We start from the raw sequence: 21,362 nt of genomic DNA, 5'->3' as shown, positions 1-21,362 counted from the left end.
GTCTGATTACGCATCATTATAGAACCTCTTCTCACTGGCCTGGAGCTTAAAAGTGCAAAAACATAGAACTTGTAAACTTGCCAACTTCCAGATGAGATGGGTCAACTGGTATGTCCTTGGAAAAAGTAATATATATATACACACAGACTGCATTTGTCACAGTTTAAATGGTCAAATAGTAAATTATAAAAATGATTCTATAGAATTAGTCAAAGTGATTACATGTACATTTTTCAGACCTTATTTATATTTATGGCATCTGGCAGACGTCAGAGTGACTTACATAAGTGCTTGGAGGTCTCATCAGTAAATATCATCCTGATACTGGTCCAATAGAACCTGGCTAAGAATACTGTCACCTTAAATATGTACTGCCATCACAGATAACCATACCTTATTATCTTATTGTATGTACTGCCATCACAGATAACCTTATCTTATTATCTTATTGTATGTGTTTTATGTTCTACCTTTGAGAGAGAGACCATAAGATCCATCAGCCGCCTTTCTTTCTTCGCTTCACTTCCTAGACAGATAAAGTTGGTTGTATCAGATTAATTGTTTCCTCATATTAATCGTACTGCAATTTATAACTATTATTCACCACTCTGATTGAGGATGAGATGTTTGACATGTTCCTTTGAAAGCTCCTAAGAGAATGTTGACCACCTGAACCTAACTGTTCTTTGTGGGTGGACAGATTATTTCTTTTTGAATGTAACCATAGCCTCCGTTTTTTTCTTTCTTTCTTTATGGATATTTATCATTTTTAATTTAATGTGAGTTCCCTGCTGAAAATTAAACAGCATAGAGTAGAACAGCTGGCTACCAGCATAAAGCCTGTGGTTATACAAAGCTGGCATCAGTTCAATCTGGCGGGCTGCCTGCGGGTACCTCACGCTACACCGTGATGTGTTTTGGCGCTGGTCGACAGTGGCAGTCATGTCACTGCAGAACAGCAAAGGTATGCTGGTCCACCAGCTACACCAGCACCAAACCAGCACTAACCAGCACCAAACCAGCACTATCCAGCATAGACCAGCATGAAAATCAGTATGCATGTCATACTGGTCTATAATGATTTTTTCAGCTGGGTTCTCCTATGTTTCTATTTGGCACCAAGGCTATCTACTCGGTGAGGGCTGTAAAATTTAAAAGATATGGTGCCGTTTTTATCCATTTAAAGTTCCGTTTCTGTTTGGTAGAGAGCTACAGCGGCATAACGCAGCTACTCAGGAACAAGACGACCACTCTTTTCTTATTTTGTTTAGAAGTTAACCTGTTGCTTATTTATCTGCTCTAGATTCGCCTTGTTTCCTCGGAAGGCCGGCTTGCCAGGGTTTAGTACCGGCATTTAAATCGGCGTGTGATTCTGTACCAGCAATTAGCTGCATCGTCTGCATAGAAGCACGAGCGGTTCCTTCTGGTCGGCAACCGGCGGAGAGCGCGCGAGGCTCCCGGGAAAGCTCGCGCTCCCGACTGCTGCGTGGGACTGTCGCCATTTAATGACGGGACTGGCGGCTGGAGTCTGCGAGGTCGTGAGTAGCAGAGACTTTTTACTGCTCATTGGCAGCGAAGCAAAGCCTCCCAACGAAAGTTATCAGGCCTGCAGCGGAGTTTAATCTTATTTAATGTTGCTTTGCGTATTTCCATTGTGGAAATATCTGTGTAATATTTAAAGGTAACTTTTAAGTGAAAGGGAGATTTCGTGTAGGTTCTGTGGGAAATGTACACGTTTATGTTATTGAATCTGTAGTTGCGCAGGCTGATGTTTGGGGTGGGAGCACCTGCAATTTCACGTAAAAGTCTTGAAGGTGATGAATGTGCTTATTTTACTTCACTGTCTGGTCAAACGTACAGTTAACTGGAAAGGTTATTCGGTTAAATATTGTTCCTAATTATAAAGGTCATTAGAATTCAGGGTCAATCTTTCAATCACTTATTTCAATATTTGCGTGGATTTACAGTGTATTTGGTCCACTGGGTTTTGGGAGGCCTATTTTGGAGATCCTTTATTTTCTTTTTATATGTTGAAATAGAATGTTCTCTCTGAGAAGACCAAGCAGGAAGCATAGAGAATTCAGTTCATATAAGCAAGGGAAAAAAATGTATTGTGAAAAAGAGTGCCATGTCAGTACGTGGGCTCCACTGTTTGTCAGAAGAACTAGTTGTGAAGTCATCCATTGGACAGGTTATTGTTCAAGGACACCCCTAATAGAAAAGATTGGAGTCTTTCGAAGACTGTGCTGGCACTGGTATGTCCGGACGCCATCCTCATCGAGTGTCAGTAATCATTGGAACTACCACCAGGAGTTTTTCACATGGGCCAGCCACTGAGAGTCGGAGCAAGCCACCTAGGCTGGTGCAGTTCTGCAGAGTGTGCTTAGGACCAGCAGGAAGACAGCATGAGCAATCCACCACTGCAGACACTGAAGTGGGTTATGTGAAATTGGTGGTTTCCTGGACCCCTTTATTATTTCTCCTGGAGAAGCTTGTCTCGCCAAAGGAAATCCCGCAAGATCCACATATTCCAAACGTCCTCATTTTTTGATCAATCTGAAGAGCTCTTGGGCAGCATGTTCATATCATCATGTGTTCTGCTTCCAGCTGACCTAAAAAGCAACAGGTGTTCATTGCTGCTACAGAATGAGACGTCGAAAGAGAAAGCAGTACTGAAAGACACGGTACGGTCATGCACAGATCGACTAAACCACTGGGATCTAGCCACGGTCAGAGAGCTGAATTGAACCTAAACTATTTAACTTTGGGAATTCACATTTTCCCTGGGAATGGAGGGACAGACTTGTGCAGGAGTGAGCTATGAGAACCGGAAGAGTGGGACATGGGTCAAGCAAATAGAGTCCAGCGTTGTGTAAGGCTGAGTGACCCCCGACCTTCCCGCGAACAGTCCAGGCATGACAGCTTGGCACACGGAAGTAAATTACGGGGGGATGGAGTGGTTAAAACTCCCCCAGTAATCCAAACCAGCTAATACAACCCCCCCATAATCAAAAGACTAGTCACAAAACTGCTTCCTTTTTGCACCACATTGTAAAATGCGTATTGCCCAATCAGATCGCAAGTAGACAGCTGAGAAACATCACCCTTTACATTTGTGTCTATCATGCCTCTCCAAGGTGTCGAGCTGACCACTTGTGTTCAGATTTCTTTACTGCCCCACGCACAGTTATTGTGAGGTCTCTGTCAGGGCACATTCGGGTTTACACTACAAAAGATATGCGGTCAAATGAGTCCCAGGCTACCTCTGCAAGTGATTTGAGAAATCGAATTGCAGTGCAACTTGGTGGTCATGTACACCTGTATTTAGAGCTGTCCAGTCATCCAAGCTGCATATTAAAAAACCAAAAGTATAAAACCAAGTGTAAACAGGGCCACAGACGCAAATAAGTCAAAGCCACAAATTTTAAGAAGGAAAATGACAAACACATTTTAAGCACTCAGCAACATCTTAAAAACTTTGAACATGAATATGAGCTTGTAACACAAGTGATCAAATTATTGGTTCTAATAGCCATTGAAATATCTGAAAAAAAATCTTCCTCTTTGTATGTGCACAAATAATGTCATAATGTGTAGATTATGGGGAAAGTATTTCTTCATCCATCCATCTTCCAACCTGCTTGTCCTTCTGGGTCGCAGGGGGTCCGAAGCCTATCCTGGAAGCTTGGGCAGGAGGCAGGGAACAGCCCAGGACAGGGGGCCAGCCCATCACAGGGCACACTCACACACCATTCACTTACACATGCACACCTATGGGCAATTTTAGTAACTCCAGTTAGCCTCAGCATGTCTCTGGACTGTGAAACTGGATGGGAAAGTACCCAGGGGTACCCAGAGGAAACCCTACAATGACACAGGGAAAATATGCAAACTCCACACACATGTAACCCAGGCTGAGATTTGAACCTGGGTCCCAGTGGTGTGAAACAACAGTGCTAACCACCACACCACCCCGAAATGCAACATCAAAAGTATTTGGATACAAATTACACAATCTATGAAATCTATCTGGCTGACCCCCCGTCCTGGGTTTGGAAAATGGATGGATGGATGGATAAAATCTATCTTTATGAAGTTCCATCCATCCATTTTCCAGACCGCTTATCCTGCTGGGTCGCGGGGGGTCCGGAGCCTTTCCTGGAAGCTATGGGCACGAGGCAACACCTATTTTAAATACATGTATCAGAAATACTGCCTATCCCTATTTACATATTTATGCTATTGCATCTCTAGTTGCGCAGGCTGATGTTTGGGGAAGGAGTACCTGAAACTTCACGTGAAAATGTTGAAGGTGATGAATGTGCTTATTTTACTTTACTTTCTGGTCGAGCAGTTAGTTAACTGGAAAGGCTTTTGGTTAAACATTGTTCCTAATTATAAAGGCCATTTGGAATCGAGGTTAATCTTTCAATCACTTACAGTATATTTGCGTGGATTTACAATGTATTTGGTTCACTGAGTTCCAGAGGTGGGTAGGTAGTTCAGGCTCCGGACCCCCCACGACCCAGTAGGATAAGCGGTTTGGAAAATGGGTGGATGGATGGATGGATATCCAGGAGTCACTGGGCAGAGGTGGGTAGTTCAGCTCCAGAGTGTAAAAGTCCAGACCAATTTGTTTCAACCTACCAGTTGAGTACTCTGCGATTGTGACTCTTTATATTCAGCTGATTGATCGCAGGGTACACTCACACACCATTCACTCACACATGCACACCTACGGACAATTTAGCAACTCCAATTAGCCTCAGCATGTTTTTAGACTGTGGGAGGAAACCGGAGTACCCGGAGGAAACCCCACGACGACTTGGGGAGAACATGCAAACTCCACACACATGTAACCCAGGTGGAGACTTGAGCTGTCAGGCAACAGTGCTAACCACTGCACCACCATGGCACCCTACTTCTGGGTATATGTTGGTAAAATAATTGAATGATTTTGTCTGCTACAGGACTACAATCTTAGTTAGGTATATGTTATGTCCTTGTGCTCTGTATATACAGGGAATTGGCCAAAGTAATATGAGGATTCATAATAAAAGATAAGGAACTATGTCTTGTTTGCTTGTTTGTTTGTTTGGAAGGGGAGGTCCGCCGATATTGGGGCGGGGAATGCGTCTCCCTTGCCCCCCCCCCCCAGTTTCCTCTGCTTGTTAATAAATTCTTGGTTAGAACTAATTTCAGACTGAGGGCCACTTATTTCTGCCCTTATGTCCTTTTAAGAGTAACCGAGCTGTGGCAGTTCTGGCTACCATTAGAAGCTCTACAACTGTAAGTGTAAATATCAAAGATAACTGGTGTACATTAATGGTGACGTACCTTCATAAAACTTTTTTTTCCTTTTTCAAGGGTAAGGTTATATTTGCACTATGAACTTTAGCACCAATTTTTACATGCAGTATTTATCTGTTTATTTGGCTGGTCTGCATATTCCTTATGGCAGCTTTTGGATAAAATATTAACACTGCGTAATGATAAAGCTTTTAAAGTCATGGTGCAAGCACATGTGAGTGGGAAAGAAAGCCATCAGCAAAAGCATATCAGGAGAATGATAAACACATTTTCTTCTGCCAAGGGTTTAAAGGAGAAAAACTAATTTACCTTTCACTGATATATTCTTCAACACACTCGTGAGGCAGAGTGCTGTATGTGGTACGTTGAAAATTTAAAGGTACGTGAAACATATTTCACTATAAATAGCTCATCTTTCTGCTTGAAATTACTGCCATCAGTTATGTGTGAGCGTAAAACTTGAATTTGAGATTTTTACGTTGTATTTTTTAATCGAAACTGCCAAGGCTGCTAGAAGTGAGAAATGTCTGTGTTGAGAAATATAACGTCGTTAAACTGAAGTCATTAATATTTGAGCAGTGCCAGGTGGATTAATTTGTTTTGAGCAGAATCACAGCTACAGGCTGTTTCAGTTTTTTTTTATGTAAAATGTTTTAATTTTCAATGTCCTTACTCCTGCTTTACTGTGCTTTCCTCTTTCGTGTCTTATAAAAAGATTGCTATTTATATATTGAAATTATATATTTTTTAATGACGTTTCGTTTAAGTTAGCAAATTGTCGGGTAAAACGTATGTGTCTGTCAGACGTGACAGCTACCGAATGAGGACCCCGATTCCCGTCCACAGGATGGCGTGTGCCAAGGTGCTGTCTTTTTTTGGGCAACTCAGCCGCAGGAAGCCCCTCGAGCCGGAGGGAGAAAAGTCCGACTTTCGCCGCTGCCTCGTCACGCTTGACCTGGTGGCGCTGGGGGTGGGCAGCACTCTTGGAGCCGGGGTGTACGTGCTGTCGGGGGAAGTGGCTCGCACGGTCGCCGGACCCAGTATTATCATCTGCTTCTTCATTGCCGCTGTCGCGTCCGTCTTCGCTGGACTGTGCTACGCTGAATTCGGCTCCCGGGTGCCCAAGACAGGCTCTGCCTACCTCTACAGCTACGTGACTGTAGGGGAGGTGTGGGCCTTTGTCACGGGATGGAACCTGCTTCTCTCCTATGTCATAGGCAAGACCTGCATTCAGTTTAATACCAGTAAACTCTGAAGAACACACTCCCAAAAAAGAACAAGGCCCCATTGTATTAAGCCTCAGGCTGGCTAAAAATGTCTAATGAAAGCGAACGCTCTGCCATATTTTTCAGCAATCATGACCTTATTGTTTGACCTAGAAATGTGTAATTATAATATTAAACAGGACAACTTGCTTCCATGTATCATCTGATTGCTTATTTTATATATATATATATATATATATATATATATATATATATATATATAAAATAAAATTCAGATAATTTATGATGTTAAAATGAAATGAAAGTGAGCTGATACATTGTGACTGATAATTAAAAACAATAATTCAATAAAGATGACCTTTTCCTTGTACAGGTACATCGAGCGTCGCTAGGGCGTGGAGCTCCACGTTTGATGACCTTCTTGGAAATGTCATTGCAAATTACTTCAGCAAACATGCTGCCATGGATTTGCCTGGGCTTGCTCCCTATCCAGACTTCTTCTCTGCGGGTCTCATTGTACTTCTTGCAAGTATGGGGAATTTTCATTTTTATATGATTTATTTGTCTGTTCACCCATTATTACTTTTGAGAGCATGACATAGAAATACAGATGCTCATACGAACAAAGCGGATTGTAAGTCCAAATTGCGGTTGTTGAGCTCCCATTTCCTGTTCGCAATACATTTTTTTTTTATCTGCACGGCAATTCCACCTGCTACGACTTCTGACTGCTACTCCCGCCACGCAGCAGCGTAGCGTGCGTACTCCCAGCGTAGCGTGCGTACTCCCAGCATCCTAATACTTTGTACTTGTGCATACCCTTAAAATGATGTTGAATGACGACTTACGAACATTTCAAGTTACAAACGGCCGTTTGGAACGTATCTCGTTCACAAGTAGAGGAGCGTCTGTAATTTCATAATTCAGCATTTTTTTCAGGTACTGTAAACTCCAATAGAAGTGTCCTAATTGATTTTCCTTTACTGCAGGTCTGCTAGCATTCGGTGTTAAGGAATCTACAACTGTCAATAAGATCTTCACAGCTGTTAACATAGTAGTGCTGGTCTTTGTTATCATCTCTGGCTTCATCAAAGGCAACTTAGCCAACTGGGATATCAGTGAGGAAACCATCCTAAATGCTACTATGGAAGCTAAGTATGTTAAGTAAAAATGGTCATGTGTTCATTTTGTGTTCTTAAGAATTGTTTCATTGGGCTTTTCAATAGGTCTTGATTCCCTGTTTCTGGTCCCACTTTGTTCTATGTAGAAACCTGTCCTCTACGGTGAATCTGACGACTGAATATGGAGTTGGGGGATTCTTCCCATATGGCTTTGAGGGGACATTGGCAGGAGCTGCCACTTGTTTTTATGCTTTTGTTGGGTTTGATTGCATTGCTACCACAGGTAACAACTGGCATTTTTGTAAATTTCCAATGTAATAATAAATAGGGTCAATATCATGAAGAGCTTTAGAAATTATCAAGCCTTCACCTTCCATCCATACATCCATCCATAATTCTGTACATCTGCCCATCCACGTTCCATAACCACTTGCTAAGTATGGAGTAGCAGTGAGTCTGGAGCCTAACCATGAAGCACAGGGCACACTTGAAAGGATACCAGTCTGTCACAGGGTTAAGCTTGAAATGATGCCAGTCTATCACACAAGGATTACACATATCAAGGGTATGCAAAACTAGATGTAAATTGTCTTTGTTCTACAGATTCCGGGAAAAAAAATAGTCAAACCGCAGCACAACACATAGTCAGCAAATCTGATCTATGTTTTATACTGTAAGTAATCCATTTTTAGCTTTGAACTAGAAATTCAAAACCAGTCATCCCAAAATAGAAAATGTCATTTTGGCTGGGTTACATAAAACAAAAACCTTGAGTTGAACTTTCTTGGCAATTTGGCAAACAGTGGGAGAGGCGATCCAGAAGTGTCACCGTTGGCTGCCAAAGAGGACATGTCATTTCATGCTGTACACTAAGTACAGTAGGATTTGACATCTTCTGGCCACATTTCCAGTAGATCAGAGATCTTTTCATGTTTGACCGTGGGTTGCATTATTCATGTTTAGGCATGACAGAAATATCAAGTAAATACATCGCGATTTAAAGTTTACTGGTCCTTTACTGTGTCTATTACATTATTTGAATTATTTCAAAATAGAATTATTTGCATAGCAAATTTTAGTTACTGGCATATTGAGTGAGTTACCCATAAAATCCCATCCCTAACATAGAAACACGTACTGTTAGGAGACATACTCAAGGGTTTTCCCAACTCTCCTCTCAGGTGAGGAAGTAAAGAACCCCCAGAAGTCCATCCCAGTGGGGATAGTCACCTCGCTGCTGATCTGCTTCCTGGCTTACTTTGGAGTGTCAGCAGCCCTGACCCTGATGCAGCCTTACTATGAGCTCAGCGTTCACAGTCCCCTGCCTGTTGCCTTTACGTACATCGGCTGGGGACCCGCAAAGTATGCAGTAGCCGTGGGGTCTCTGTGTGCCCTCTCCACCAGGTAAAAGGTGACCAACGAAAGGTCAGGTTTCACTATATTGAAGTTATATGGCCACTTTATAAAGGAGAGTAACGTTGCTTTTTGGGTCGCCAGCCTGCTGGGGTCCATGTTCCCCATGCCTCGGGTCCTGTTTGCTATGGCAAGAGATGGACTCCTGTTTAAATCACTAAGCAAGGTCAGCTCCCGCCAGAGTCCTGTTGTAGCCACGCTTGCATCTGGTGTTGTGGCAGGTAAGTTAGCAGATTTCAATTTTGGGAGCATTTTTTTAATTTACTTACCATGAGGAAATAAGGACAATGAAAATGCATCTGAAACCATTATAAAGAGTTAAACAATTAACTGCAATCAACTTTTCGATTAATCTCCAAAGACCCATAACAAAATTATTATTGAGGCCATAGTGAAAAAGTCTCAAAATAGCAATGTAATATTGACACATTAATTATTACGCCACAAATGTACAAGTACTACAAAATTAAATGAAATGCTCTGCCATATTTTTCAGCGATCATGGCCTTATTGTTTGACCTAAAAGCACTAGTTGACATGATGTCAATTGGAACTCTGTTTGCTTACACGCTTGTGGCAATTTGTATTCTCATTCTTCGGTGAGTAATGGACAAGAATGTCTGTTCCTGCTGACAGTTTTCTATTTTAGGCCTTGTCCACATGTACACTCGTATTTTTAAAAATTGGCGTTTTTCATCCTCCATTACAAATAAAAATCCCATACACGCAAACACTGTTTTATAAAAAATCTCCATCCACATGAAAATGCTAAAAACGCGCTGTCAGGAGCAAACTCACCTAAGGTAAACAGAGAACGTTGCACACTCTGATTTTACAAGCCAAAAACTCCACTTTCCCTGTCCACGTGTCGACGAGTTTCTAAAAATCTTCACCCTGGACAGAGTTTTGCAAAAGCTCAGATTTTTGTGACGTAAAACACCGTTTGCAAATGGACAAAAGGCAAAAACACATAGAAAAAGCTTCATTTTCAAAAATACCCATGTATGTTTGGTCAAGGCCCTATTTTCATGAACCCATATTTGTGTCTGGACATGCTGCTCTTCAGTTGCATGCTGTGCATTTGTTCTGTTCTGTTAGGTATCAGCCAGATCAATCTAAAGACTCTAAGGATACAGATAAATGGGATTCAAGCTCCAAGTTTACATTTTTAAAGCCACCACCATTACCCACCGCAAAAACCTCCTTAATTGTATCAAGCTGTATGGTCTTAATTGGTAAGTAGAAAAACCTTGATTCCTAAAAAATATCTGTGTACTATTGATATCAGGAAAGAGATTGAGAACTAATTTGGAAATAGTATGTTGTTCAATCAGTTATTACAGTTACAGTCATTTTTGTCAGTGCCAAATTAATACAAATGGGATATTATGCTTTGGTATATCTGAAGATATTAATGTAATATATATATATTTGCTTTTCCAGTTGCCCTTGTCATTTCTCTCAGTGTTATATTAACCAAAGCAATCGACTCCTTGTTGAACAAAGAGATTTGGAGTATAGTGCTTGTTGCATTAATTATACTAATCCTGCTGCTTGCTGTTATCCTTATCTGGATACAACCACAAAGTCCAACCAAGGCCGCATTTATGGTAAGGAACAGCTAGCTAGTGAATTGGTTCATAATCCTTTGCATCACACTTTTGTGATGCAAATAAAGGTGCTCGACACATACTTTTCAGGTACGAAATGTCTTTGTTTGTAGGTCCCATTCTTACCAGTCCTTCCTGTGTTGAGCGTCTTCATCAATATTTACCTTATGGTGCAGCTGGGAGGTGATACCTGGATTCGCTACGCCATCTGGATGGCAGTAGGTAAGACACTGAAACTGAATGCGTGTTTCAACACAGCTGGGATGGCAATGACTGATGTGTGTCTGTGTTGCTTTCCTGTAGGGCTACTCATCTACTTTGGTTACGGGGTCCGTCACAGTGTACAGAAGCAGCGGCTGCTGAAAGCACAGGACCAGGCCGCTGTTCAGGTCCATGCTCAGACAAAACTATAGCCTGGGGAAGTGCTGCCGAAGAGGGGAAAGGAGCAAAGTACAGATTCCCACTCTCTACTTCCTGGTAGCAGGTTATATAATAACCCGTATGCATTTTTCTGGAAGTTTTTTGTATTTGGCATATATTAATGAATATATTTTATTGTTAAATGTTTTTGGAATGTAATACATGTGAGGTGTACATGTGAAAAATGTTAATCACTTTACACACCTCAAATCTTGTATTGGTTTAACAAAACATCATTTAAAGCATACTTTAAAAAGGATCGTACAATTATGCTTTATGGAGACGTAGGTGTGAAAGAATTTCCATTTATTTTTTATTTCTTTTTTTACATACTTGTCATTATAACTTATTGCAATATGCAATAAAACACGTACTATACAGAAAAAACGTATTCTGCAGTACAATGCATTGTTTCCAATGAATTCAGTTTTTGCTGGTATCAATGGACAATGTGACATCCCTGGTGGAAGACATGTACTGAAGTACATTTCAGGAAAGTGCACGTTTTCAAAAAAAAGTGTTTTTTTAATGTACACATTTTATTTACACTACAGTGTGTACTAAATACACTGTTTTGGAACAACTTATTTGAATGTAAGTATATTTAAGTTGTGCTTTATTTAAATATGAATTAAGTACATTAAATGCTATTTTACTATGCTATTTTGGGACACTTGCATTAAAATACAATTAAACATGTACTTCAGAATAAGTGTAGTTGTAGTACACTTTCGAAATTCTGTTTTAATGTGTTAAAGGTATATATATATATATATATATACACAAATATATTTAACTACAACTTGTGTCTATATTATATTTAAAGGTCACTGAAAGACATATAAAAATGCACTCATGTATCACTTATGGAAGACTGAAATATATGTTATTGATCTTACAAAGTGTATTTCTAAGAAATGTTTTCCAAACGTACTTTTGTAAGTGTTTTTCTAATAGTACTTCAGTACACTAAAAGACATAAATGGTATGTTGATATATAATCACGGTACACTTAATGCTCAATTCCATGGTATTTCGTTGTCGAAATTAAGGAAAAATGTAACTAAATACACTGTTGCCTGAAGGCCACCTTTTCAACCTGTTTTTCTTCAAATAAAACGCATTACAAACGCACTCAGTTGTGGAGTTTGACTGTATGACGTTGGATTAAAATCACCCACACACCCAATCAAATGAATCAAATGACCACCAGCTTATGCTGAGCCACTGAATACGGAAACCAAAGGTAAAAACACAGTTGGGTCCCATCTCCACATTCTGTAGCCCCATCTTAGCAGAGCTTCATTGCTTTTTTTTTTAACAGGACAAACTGATTTCAGATGCAGAAGTTCCTGCATGGTGTCTGAGAATGGCAAACAAGAGAAAGAAAAAAGATACTCCCGTCAAACTGATGCTTGAGGAATGATAAAATTCTGTGTTATGTGGCCGATGTAATTGAGGCACACCATTAATATACTTCTGTGTTTTTTTTTCAGAAGGGATGTTATGTGTAATCAGCACCGTTAGTCATATGATGGTAAGGGAATGGCATCTGCGTTAGGCCCCCAGGCACACTGACATGGTCAGAGGTCCCTGTTGAGGTGGCATGGCAAAAGTTGTCAGCTGGGGAGGATTGTATTGAATAACAGTTGAGGCCCCTGTTTAGCAGAGACCCCTGGCTGTCAGCCCATGTATTAAAGCCCCCCTGATTAGGCCTATACACCTTATACAAAAGTCCATTACACTCTGCAACAGTGCTGATAACTCATTTACTAACATGGGAAAATTTTGCACATATCATTATGCATTTAAAATCCCTGTCCGAACTCAAGGACACACGCTGGCTGTTAACTGACGGATTTCACAAACAAAGATTTCATAAACACACATACTGTATACATTACGGCGGTAAAATGACTTTTCAACAGCTTCTTTTAACATACTGCACACTCGTGCATTCACGTAAAGAATGCAAAAATGTGTATGTATGGCAAGTGTAGATCTGACATCTACAAAGTTTTTAACATACAAAATACAGAAAATGACTAAAATGCAATGAAAATATTTTGTGATTTTAGAAAATCTAGTCTGTTTTATAATATACATCTTTAGAGAAGTATTTGGGTGTGTTTAATATTGCCTTCAACGCAGAAATAAAGGTTTTAAACTTGATGACAACCCAACAAATAGTCAATTCAGAAATGTACAGTATGGCTGTCCTGAGCGTACTCCTGCACACCATTCCTGCTATATAAACATTCTGTGCTATTTCAGAGGCGGTGCAAACCTCCGTCTCCTGCGATTGGCAGGGTTACCCTTGAATGGGACTATTGAGTGTACTACGTGGAATTTGGGGTGTTTGTGTCATACTCTTGTGAATTTGTGGGAAAGCAGCAAACGGCTGACCATTTGCTCTGCATTCCCTCTTCCCCCAGTGCAAAGCTCTTCCTGAATGTATTTCTTCTAATGCTGTGAGAAATTGGGACACTGTTTTGGAGGACCAAGGGTTAAGGCTTATACTGCTGGATTTAATCTGTCAACTATGACGCTGAGGATGGTTCTGAGTGCTTTTATCATCACTCTTTTACTTCTCGAACTTGGTAAGTGCCTTTTTTGGACTTTTTGTCATTGGATTTCCCCTCATAATTGCATAACCCATTGAGAACCATACAGGACCCCCCTGTCCATATTCTATTAATCTGAGATCACATTAATCTCCTGTCAGCTCTTATATTGTCTATTTTTCTTTGTGTTCATCATTTAGCAATTGAATACCTATCTTAACATATTATTTAGTGCCCAGATATGTTCTTTAAATATATTTACCCTGGTCTGGTGCAACAGTAGAGAGTGCAGTATTCACTACACTCCAAAGAGATGCTAGAACCCATGGATGTATAGTTCAGCCTGGCTCTGCTGGTGTCTTCTGTGTATAGGGCAGTGCCAGAAAAAGGAAGACAGTAGCCCCAGGAAGCTAGCCAGGCAGAAGTCCAAGGGGAAGGCAAAAGGCCGAGTTAGTGCTGGGGGGGAATCCAAGGCCTCCTCATCCATGACGGAAGCGAAGCCAGAGCCAGTCCAGGTGCAGACTTTCATCACGCAGGTCCTGGAGAAGGGGAAGTTCCAGAGAGTCGGGGACATGCTAACGGTTCCAGCTGGCCACCTCCTGGAGCTGCGATGTAAGGGAAAGCCAGTGCAGTGGGGTGTCCCTCAGTACGTGGAGGAGGAGAATGATGGCAGGCTCAGGTAACATCCAGCACAGACTGCTGGACTTTTGTCATCATTGTCATACATATTCTTCAATAAATAAGCAATGAATGAAGGCCATATTTGGTGCTGTGATGTAACAGGTAGCACTGTCGCTTCACACCTTTGGAACCGGGGTTTCAGTCTCCACTGTGGTTCAATGTGTGTGGAGTTTGCATGTTCTCCCTCTGACTTTGTGGGGTTTCCTCTGGGTACTCTGCTCCCCCCCCCATAGTCCAAAAACATACTGAGGTTAATTGGAGTTACCAAATTGCCTGTAGGTGTGAGTGAACGGTGCGTATGTGTGTCTTGCGATGGGTTGGCGCCCCATTCTGGCTTGTTCCCTGCCCTTAAACTCCTGAGCCCAAACTCCAGTTGTTCATCAATGACCCAAGAATCAAGGAAGAGTGTTCTGTCTTTGGTAGGGTCACCCAACACGAGCGGCACGGGTCCCTGATTTTAGCCAACAGCACAGGGGCGGACACAGGGGAATACACATGTTATCCTTTGCACTGCGAGGACAAGGACTGCAGAAAGGAATATGATAGAGCAGTCCGGGTCTTCATCTTCTTTTCTGGTAAGAAGAATGAGTAGGTCTAACACTGGTAATAGTGCAAAACAATTGCTTAAAGGATTATGGAGTATGTAGGATTATGCATATTATCTAGAACTGCTTGAAGGATTATGTCAATTATGTATTGATGACCTTTACATTAATACCGATGATCATTATCCTTTAATCAAGGTGAAAGACTTAATACTTCACTTGATGGAGCACAAGTAATATAGAACTTTGCTATTATGTATTACTTAACTACAAACTAAGTCTTCACTAAATACTGATCCAATGTTAATTCATAATTAATGAGCAGCGATGCTTGTTTTATCTCAAGCAATTACTACATTTATTACTATATCTTTTAATTCTGTTAACCTTTGTGAACTACTGAAGGTAATTAATAATGATTAGCACAAATGAAATACTGATCTCATGTTCATTCATCATTAATGAATCGTGACACATCTTTTATTTCAAGTAGCAGCTATATTTTTTTCATGATTTGTACTTCAGTGGTAATGGAGTTATTACTTAGTATTTGTGCCAAGTGCAAAAAAATTGTTACGCTGCATTCGATAAAATGTGTTGATTTGCTCCGACTAACGCCTGCTCCTCTGTTACAAATATAGTGTTGGCCATATAAAGGATAGCATCAGATTTACCTCATCATTTGTTATGAGGGTTACCTGCTTTTAAATACATCTGTAACTATTTCATTTTTCATTCCACGCTGTGTGCATGTCAATCCCAGATATTCCATTTCTGAACTCCAGACCCCCGTGAGCTGTTTGTTCCCTCGCCGCACTACTACGAGGTCATCCAGCTCCGCTCCAATCGTGCCACTACACTCCCATGTCAGGTGACATCACCGCTGGCCCAGGTGACGTTACACCGTGAGTTTCCCCCAGAGGAGGTGAAGGTCGACGGTACGGAAATCTCCTTCGACGTGAAGAAGGGCTTCACCATCTACCGGCCTAGGCCTCACCACGCAGGCTCACTCTTCTGCATCGGCAGCCTCGGTGGCTTGAGGCAAAGTTCCACCAAATATATGCTCATCTATGTTAACTGTGAGTCCCACACCCTCATGCTTCTGGTCTGATCAATAACACCTGAGAAAATTATGTCACCAGGACCACATGGTTGAATTCTCTACTGCTGATTTTTCTTGCAGGTGTTCAAAGTCAATTCATGACTTTAAATCCATTTTTTTCCTTGCTAGATCCTGTTTCCCCTCCATCTCCAGTCATCAAAGCTTCATCCAGCTCTGTCCATATCGGAGAGAACCTGCAGGTCTCCTGTTCCGTGGTGGGGGAAGCCGATGTGGTGATTGATTTTACTTGGGAATTTCCTGGGCAACAGGTGCTTAACCAACAAAATTTGCACACTTTGTTTAGCTGTAAAACTTTTGGCGCTTAGAAAGTGAACTTGATGCAGTGTTTTTACTCTTTGCTCTCCCTGTGCTTGTGTTGTTTTGGCCGGGCTCAGATTGGCAGACCCCTCTATACAGAGGACGGTGTCCATCCCATGAGATCTGGGGGACAACTCCGCCAGCAGTCTGAGTCCGTGCTCCTAGTGGAGGAGGTGCGGGATGTAGACCAGGGCAAGTACAGCTGCACTGCTCAGAACTTGGAGGGTTCCCGCACTGTCTCCACCATGGTCAAGGTGCTTCCAGCCCGTGGTTCTGCCAAGCTAAAGAAGCTGTGAGCTCCAGCTGCTATAACTTCACATTTTTCATCTTTCCACACATTCTGTGCTTAGCCTGGACATAGAGTTTAGACCTGGCTGTTTGCGTCTTTTTCCCTTTTTTTAACGGAATGCATTCATGTAGTTTAACTTTTTTTAAATGGTTTTATTATTATTATTGTTGTTGTTGTTGTTGCTGTTGTTGCGGATGAAGCTTTTGTGTAAAGCATGTCTGCTGTGGATGATGATTTTGTTCTCTTTGAAAACTGAAATTAAGAAGGAATCAAGTATATTGATCACACACTATTTTATAGGGAAGTGTACATTTTTAAGTAAAAAAAAATGGAAAGAAATAAAAAATGAATTCATACAATCGGTTGGACCTGCTTTTCTCAGAGGAACAGTTTTAATGAATTTTGGGATATTTAAATGTGCAGATTGAGGCAAAACTGAAATACCAGCCTTGTCTAATGAAATCAATAGATGCCTAACCATACCTATACAGTCATCTAAACTGCGTGACCACACAACAGGCCACAGACGTAGCCCTAACAGGGGTCTGCAAAGCAGGATTTCTTGCTGAGCCGGATAACGTGTCAGATTTAAGGTAGTCTGGGCTAAACATAAGTGAATGAAGATAAAATTCATTTAAACTGAGGTTCCTTAAATCTGACAAGTTATCCAGCTAAGCAATAAATCCTGCTTTATGATGCACGTCCATTGTACTTATCAAATACTATATGTCATTTTTTGACCTGGCCACAAGAGGGAGTAAGAGGACAGCTAAAGACCCCAGTCAGCTAGGGTATGGGTTGATTTTCTAACTACATACTAGTGAGTGACTGTACCTGTATCTAGTTAGGTTGTCTATTGAAGTTACTCTCTGCTCAGTTCTTTTTGGTCAATCCTTGGCCCTGGGCAATGGGTGTTACTGTGGTTTTGCTAATAGCCAGTGACTGGTTTTTAGTTTTATTTTTTGGTTCCAGTTTACTCTTCCTTTCCTGGAAGTTGTTGCCCTTAGTCCTGCATAGACCTTACTATAGGACTATAGTAAGTTGAAAGCTTAATTTCATCTCTTTCTCTTTATGCATGTTTGAGCGTGGGCTAGTACCCTGCTGCTCGACTCAGGGCAAACACATGCAGAGACCTTTCTGAGGCTTTTGTGGCCAGAATATGCAGCTGTACAAACAGGAAAATGCAAGTAGCTTTTGTTTAGTTTTTGTCTTGAGTGTTTGCACTATGTGCTTGTATCTGTGAATTTTATGTACCTTACTGATGCATGCAAACAGATTTCCCCTGGGATCAATAAAGTATCATTTTACTTTACCTTTGTAGACGACGCAGAACTAGGTAGAAAACAACAGGCGAAACATTTTCAGAGTAATCAGCTGTGGGAAAAGTTATCACTGCATTAGGGAAATGCAAATACAGAGCACTGCTCCAAAGCAAACAGGAACAGGTTGTGTGTGCATGTAAAAACAGGCAAGTACTCATTTTTATATTTAATATAAAGAATACTTGTGATGCAGGTAATATTGTGGGTTACAGCACAGCATTCAATACCACAGTACCCTTGGTTTATCACCGAGTACTTTCACATACAAGGAATTTACATTAGCGTGTTGTGCAGTACAATCAAGGATTTTTACATCAATCCTTTTTCTGTAACTTCTTACCCATGGTAGGGGTTGCGAGGGGGGGGGGGGGGGGTGCCTGTAGCCAATTGGTGTAATGCAGGGAACAACCCTGGATTGGGCACCAACCCATTGCAGGGCACATCAGCTCACCATTCACACCAGTGGTGTGAGGCTACAGTGCCGACCACTGTACCACCCCACAAGGTTTTCAAAATAATAAAATGATGTACATATAATAAAGTTATATGCCTTCATGTGTGGATAATTTGCACAGTGCAATGTAGCGGCTGGTTAGTTTGATGAGGAGGGTGGCTTTAATCCCAGAATATTTCTTGTGCTGTTGGATCTCTGACTCTTCACAGGCAAGCGCCAGGTAGGGAGAATGGCTTCCCTCCACTTCTGCTGCTTTAACCCTCGACGCAGGAGCCCTTAGGGATGCGTGTTGAGGCCAGTCCGATTCTCCCTGCATAGCCAGCACCGTGCGGCCACTGCCAACACCACAATACTCATCCCATGATCTCCACTGATGACGACGCAACCTATAGAGAGGAGGTCAGCACCCTGACACAATCGTGCGGAGATAACTTCTCCCTCAGCGTCAATAAGACTGAGGAGCTGGTCATGGACCAGAAGTGGAAAACAAAACACATCCATCATCATATACAGCACATGTTGGAAGTGGTCAGCACCTTTAAATTCCATGGTGTCCAGATCTTCATAGACGTGCCATGGTCTGCACTGTACAACCCTCAATCGCAAAACCCTGCATAGTGCAGTGTGGACAGCCCAGTACAGTGAGGTTCCCTCCCTCTAGGACATATACACCCAGAGAAGCCCAGGAAAGGGCCCAGCAAATAACACTGGTCCCTGGCCAGTGATGTCACTAGCTGTTTGAACTTCTAACATCTGGTAGGTGGTAGAGCAGTAGATCCCATACAAGCAGACTGTGTGACTTCACCAAACCATAAGATTGTTGAACTGTTGTCATGCCTAAACCCCCCCTTCTACACTATCCATTTATTTCTCACACTTACGTAGTCCAGTGTCCCTATTTATATTTGTGTTTATTTACAACATTGCAGCATTAATATGTATTACTGAGTACTCTGATCGCACATGGCGGCTCTGAACATAAGAACTCCATTCCATTCTCTCTTTTTTAAAATGTAAATCATGAGGTGACAATAAATCTGGATCTGAATCATTTATATGTATATATCCTTTTGGTTTAAATGTATCTCAGTTTATACAATAAAAGCCTTAAGTGAAATTCTCCTTCACCGGGTATGAAAAGAGCTGCTGGATTAATTTAGCAATTTCGCGAAACTACTGCTTTGATTAAAAGCACTGGTACAGACATTTATTTAAATCAGCCCTGAAGTGTTTTACCTTCCATTCATTGCTACCGAGACAAAATATATTTTTAAAACTAAGTTCAAAAACGTCCTTTGTCTATGGAGTCTAACACTATAGCATATATGTCTTTTTTAATGATTTATGTATATTTTGAAGATGAATACTCAATGGAAAAAGTGGGAAAACTTATTAAAGCCAAAAACAAAAAACCCTCATATACCCTGTTATAAGTCTCTTAATATTAAGCTTTCACCTGAATATTGTGTATGGCACAGTGGCATAGTTGCCATATACCTCCGGGGGGGGTGTTCAACAAAACAGGATTTCTCAGTTAGCTGGGTTAACTTAAGATAGAAGCCGAGATTGTCCAATAGGAACAACACCTAAACAATACCGAAACTCTTATTGGAAAAGCATACCTTCTAGCTTAAGTTAGCCCAGCTAACGAAGAAATCCTGTAGGTTTGAATCCTGGGTGTAGAGATGGCAACACACAGTTTTGGTGACTAATGCCCCCCTGTGGCCAAAGCCATACACTGAATGAATGGCAGTACCAAGGGGTCGCTGGCAAAATTCTTTCAAACAGCAGTATTGTATTGTAAACAATCTTATCATAAAGTCATATAAAGAACAATGCCAGCTACCAATGATTTTCATTACAACTGTTATATACTTAGAATATATTAATGATGTATTTTTTTACTCAGGTTTTTAGGGTCCTTATGGCATGAATAAATATTAAAGGATTAAAACCCTCCATTCATCTATAAATTGCATCTTGTCAAACATCCATAAGATTCTGATATACGACATATGATGCTATGTTTAAACAGCGAGGTAAAGTCAGGTTCTGTTTAGTTAGATGATGTGGTGGTGTTTTTTCACCTTACTTCTGTTTAAAGATTGAGATGAAGCTGCCTATCATGGACTGAACTATACTTTGTACTTTGGCCAAAAGCAAATAAACACACTGCGTGTAACTAATGTCCTTGCACACTGGTTACCGTATTGCATTAATCATCAATTACTCAGCTTCTTATTTTAAATGCCGCATCTTCTCAAAAGCAACTAACAGATAGGATAATTAGCTGCTGCACACACTGGATCCTAAAGGGATCATCTGAAAAGTTGTAGCTCATGTAAATTCTATTCCAGTTACAGATATTTTGGTGCTAAAGAAAGGGCATTTTTAAATCAATGATACCTGTATATGTAGCGCAAGTATATGTATGTGTGTCCTGTTTTTCATGTTCATGTTATTCGTAAAGTGATTCGTTATGTGAATGGGCCTGTATCAGACCTTCAGTTTACTTATACGACAGATTGGGCAATCTTTAGCTTCTGTGTGGTGTGTACTGGACCAGAATGGCTGCAGTCGTATCACCCAGACAGGTGCTACACAGTGGTGGTGGCTGAAGTGGTTCCCAATTGCTTCTGTAAAGCGTCATGTTCACAAAACACTCATTCATTCATCCTAAAGAAACTGCTGTTTTTTTCCCCACCATAACTACTTCAGGTTAATTGAGAGTGTATGCATATAAATAAGTATCTGCATATAAATAAATTCAAGCAATAATCCATGGTGGTGCACTTTAGCACAGAAGTTGGGCAGGAGGCTAACACGTGCCTCTTAGCAGTGACATTTAAATACTCAAACCTATCAGTCGTCAGTTTACTGCACCTTTGGGAATGCCAAGCAGCCCGTCTGAAAGCCAGTGCTGACATTTCCTGCAAGAACAGCAATGGCAGCAGAGAAAGCCTTCGATCTGTAGGCTGGCAAGCAGT

The 21,362-nt window shown here is 41.1% G+C and overlaps 2 protein-coding genes across 2 annotated transcripts; both read left to right on the top strand.

The window, feature by feature from the left end:
* The first annotated feature begins 5,203 nt into the window (after positions 1-5,203).
* zgc:175280 (cationic amino acid transporter 2 family protein) lies at positions 5,204-12,234 on the top strand. The gene is made up of 13 exons (XM_049029833.1): positions 5,204-5,289; positions 5,594-5,689; positions 6,157-6,527; positions 6,910-7,065; positions 7,526-7,691; positions 7,804-7,940; positions 8,839-9,061; positions 9,155-9,291; positions 9,567-9,669; positions 10,169-10,305; positions 10,514-10,680; positions 10,794-10,902; positions 10,984-12,234. The coding sequence occupies exons 3-13, from the start codon at positions 6,158-6,160 to the stop codon at positions 11,091-11,093; spliced, it is 1,815 nt and encodes a 604-aa protein (XP_048885790.1). The 5' UTR covers positions 5,204-5,289; positions 5,594-5,689; position 6,157; the 3' UTR covers positions 11,094-12,234.
* Positions 12,235-13,595: 1,361 nt separating this feature from the next.
* LOC125750810 (platelet-derived growth factor receptor-like protein) lies at positions 13,596-16,637 on the top strand. Its single transcript, XM_049029083.1, has 6 exons — positions 13,596-13,700; positions 14,037-14,343; positions 14,769-14,920; positions 15,676-15,969; positions 16,122-16,261; positions 16,388-16,637. Exons 1-6 carry the CDS (start codon positions 13,643-13,645, stop codon positions 16,604-16,606), a joined length of 1,170 nt encoding a protein of 389 aa, XP_048885040.1. The 5' UTR covers positions 13,596-13,642; the 3' UTR covers positions 16,607-16,637.
* The last annotated feature ends 4,725 nt before the right edge of the window (positions 16,638-21,362 follow it).

This window comes from Brienomyrus brachyistius, chromosome 10 (assembly GCF_023856365.1).
Source record: "Brienomyrus brachyistius isolate T26 chromosome 10, BBRACH_0.4, whole genome shotgun sequence".
Classification (NCBI taxonomy): Eukaryota; Metazoa; Chordata; class Actinopteri; order Osteoglossiformes; family Mormyridae; genus Brienomyrus; species Brienomyrus brachyistius.
This window is presented reverse-complemented; position numbering and strand designations above follow the sequence as displayed.

Coding starts and splice junctions, on each gene's coding strand:
- zgc:175280 (XM_049029833.1), top strand. CDS start 6,158: ATGGCGTGTGCCAAGGTGCTGTCTTTTTTTGGGCAACTCAGCCGCAGG. Junction 6,528..6,909: donor GCTTCTCTCCTATGTCATAG/GCAAGACCTGCA, acceptor TTCCTTGTACAG/GTACATCGAGCGTCGCTAGG. Junction 10,903..10,983: donor CGCCATCTGGATGGCAGTAG/GTAAGACACTGA, acceptor GCTTTCCTGTAG/GGCTACTCATCTACTTTGGT.
- LOC125750810 (XM_049029083.1), top strand. CDS start 13,643: ATGACGCTGAGGATGGTTCTGAGTGCTTTTATCATCACTCTTTTACTT. Junction 14,344..14,768: donor GAGAATGATGGCAGGCTCAG/GTAACATCCAGC, acceptor TGTCTTTGGTAG/GGTCACCCAACACGAGCGGC. Junction 15,970..16,121: donor TATGCTCATCTATGTTAACT/GTGAGTCCCACA, acceptor TTTCCTTGCTAG/ATCCTGTTTCCCCTCCATCT.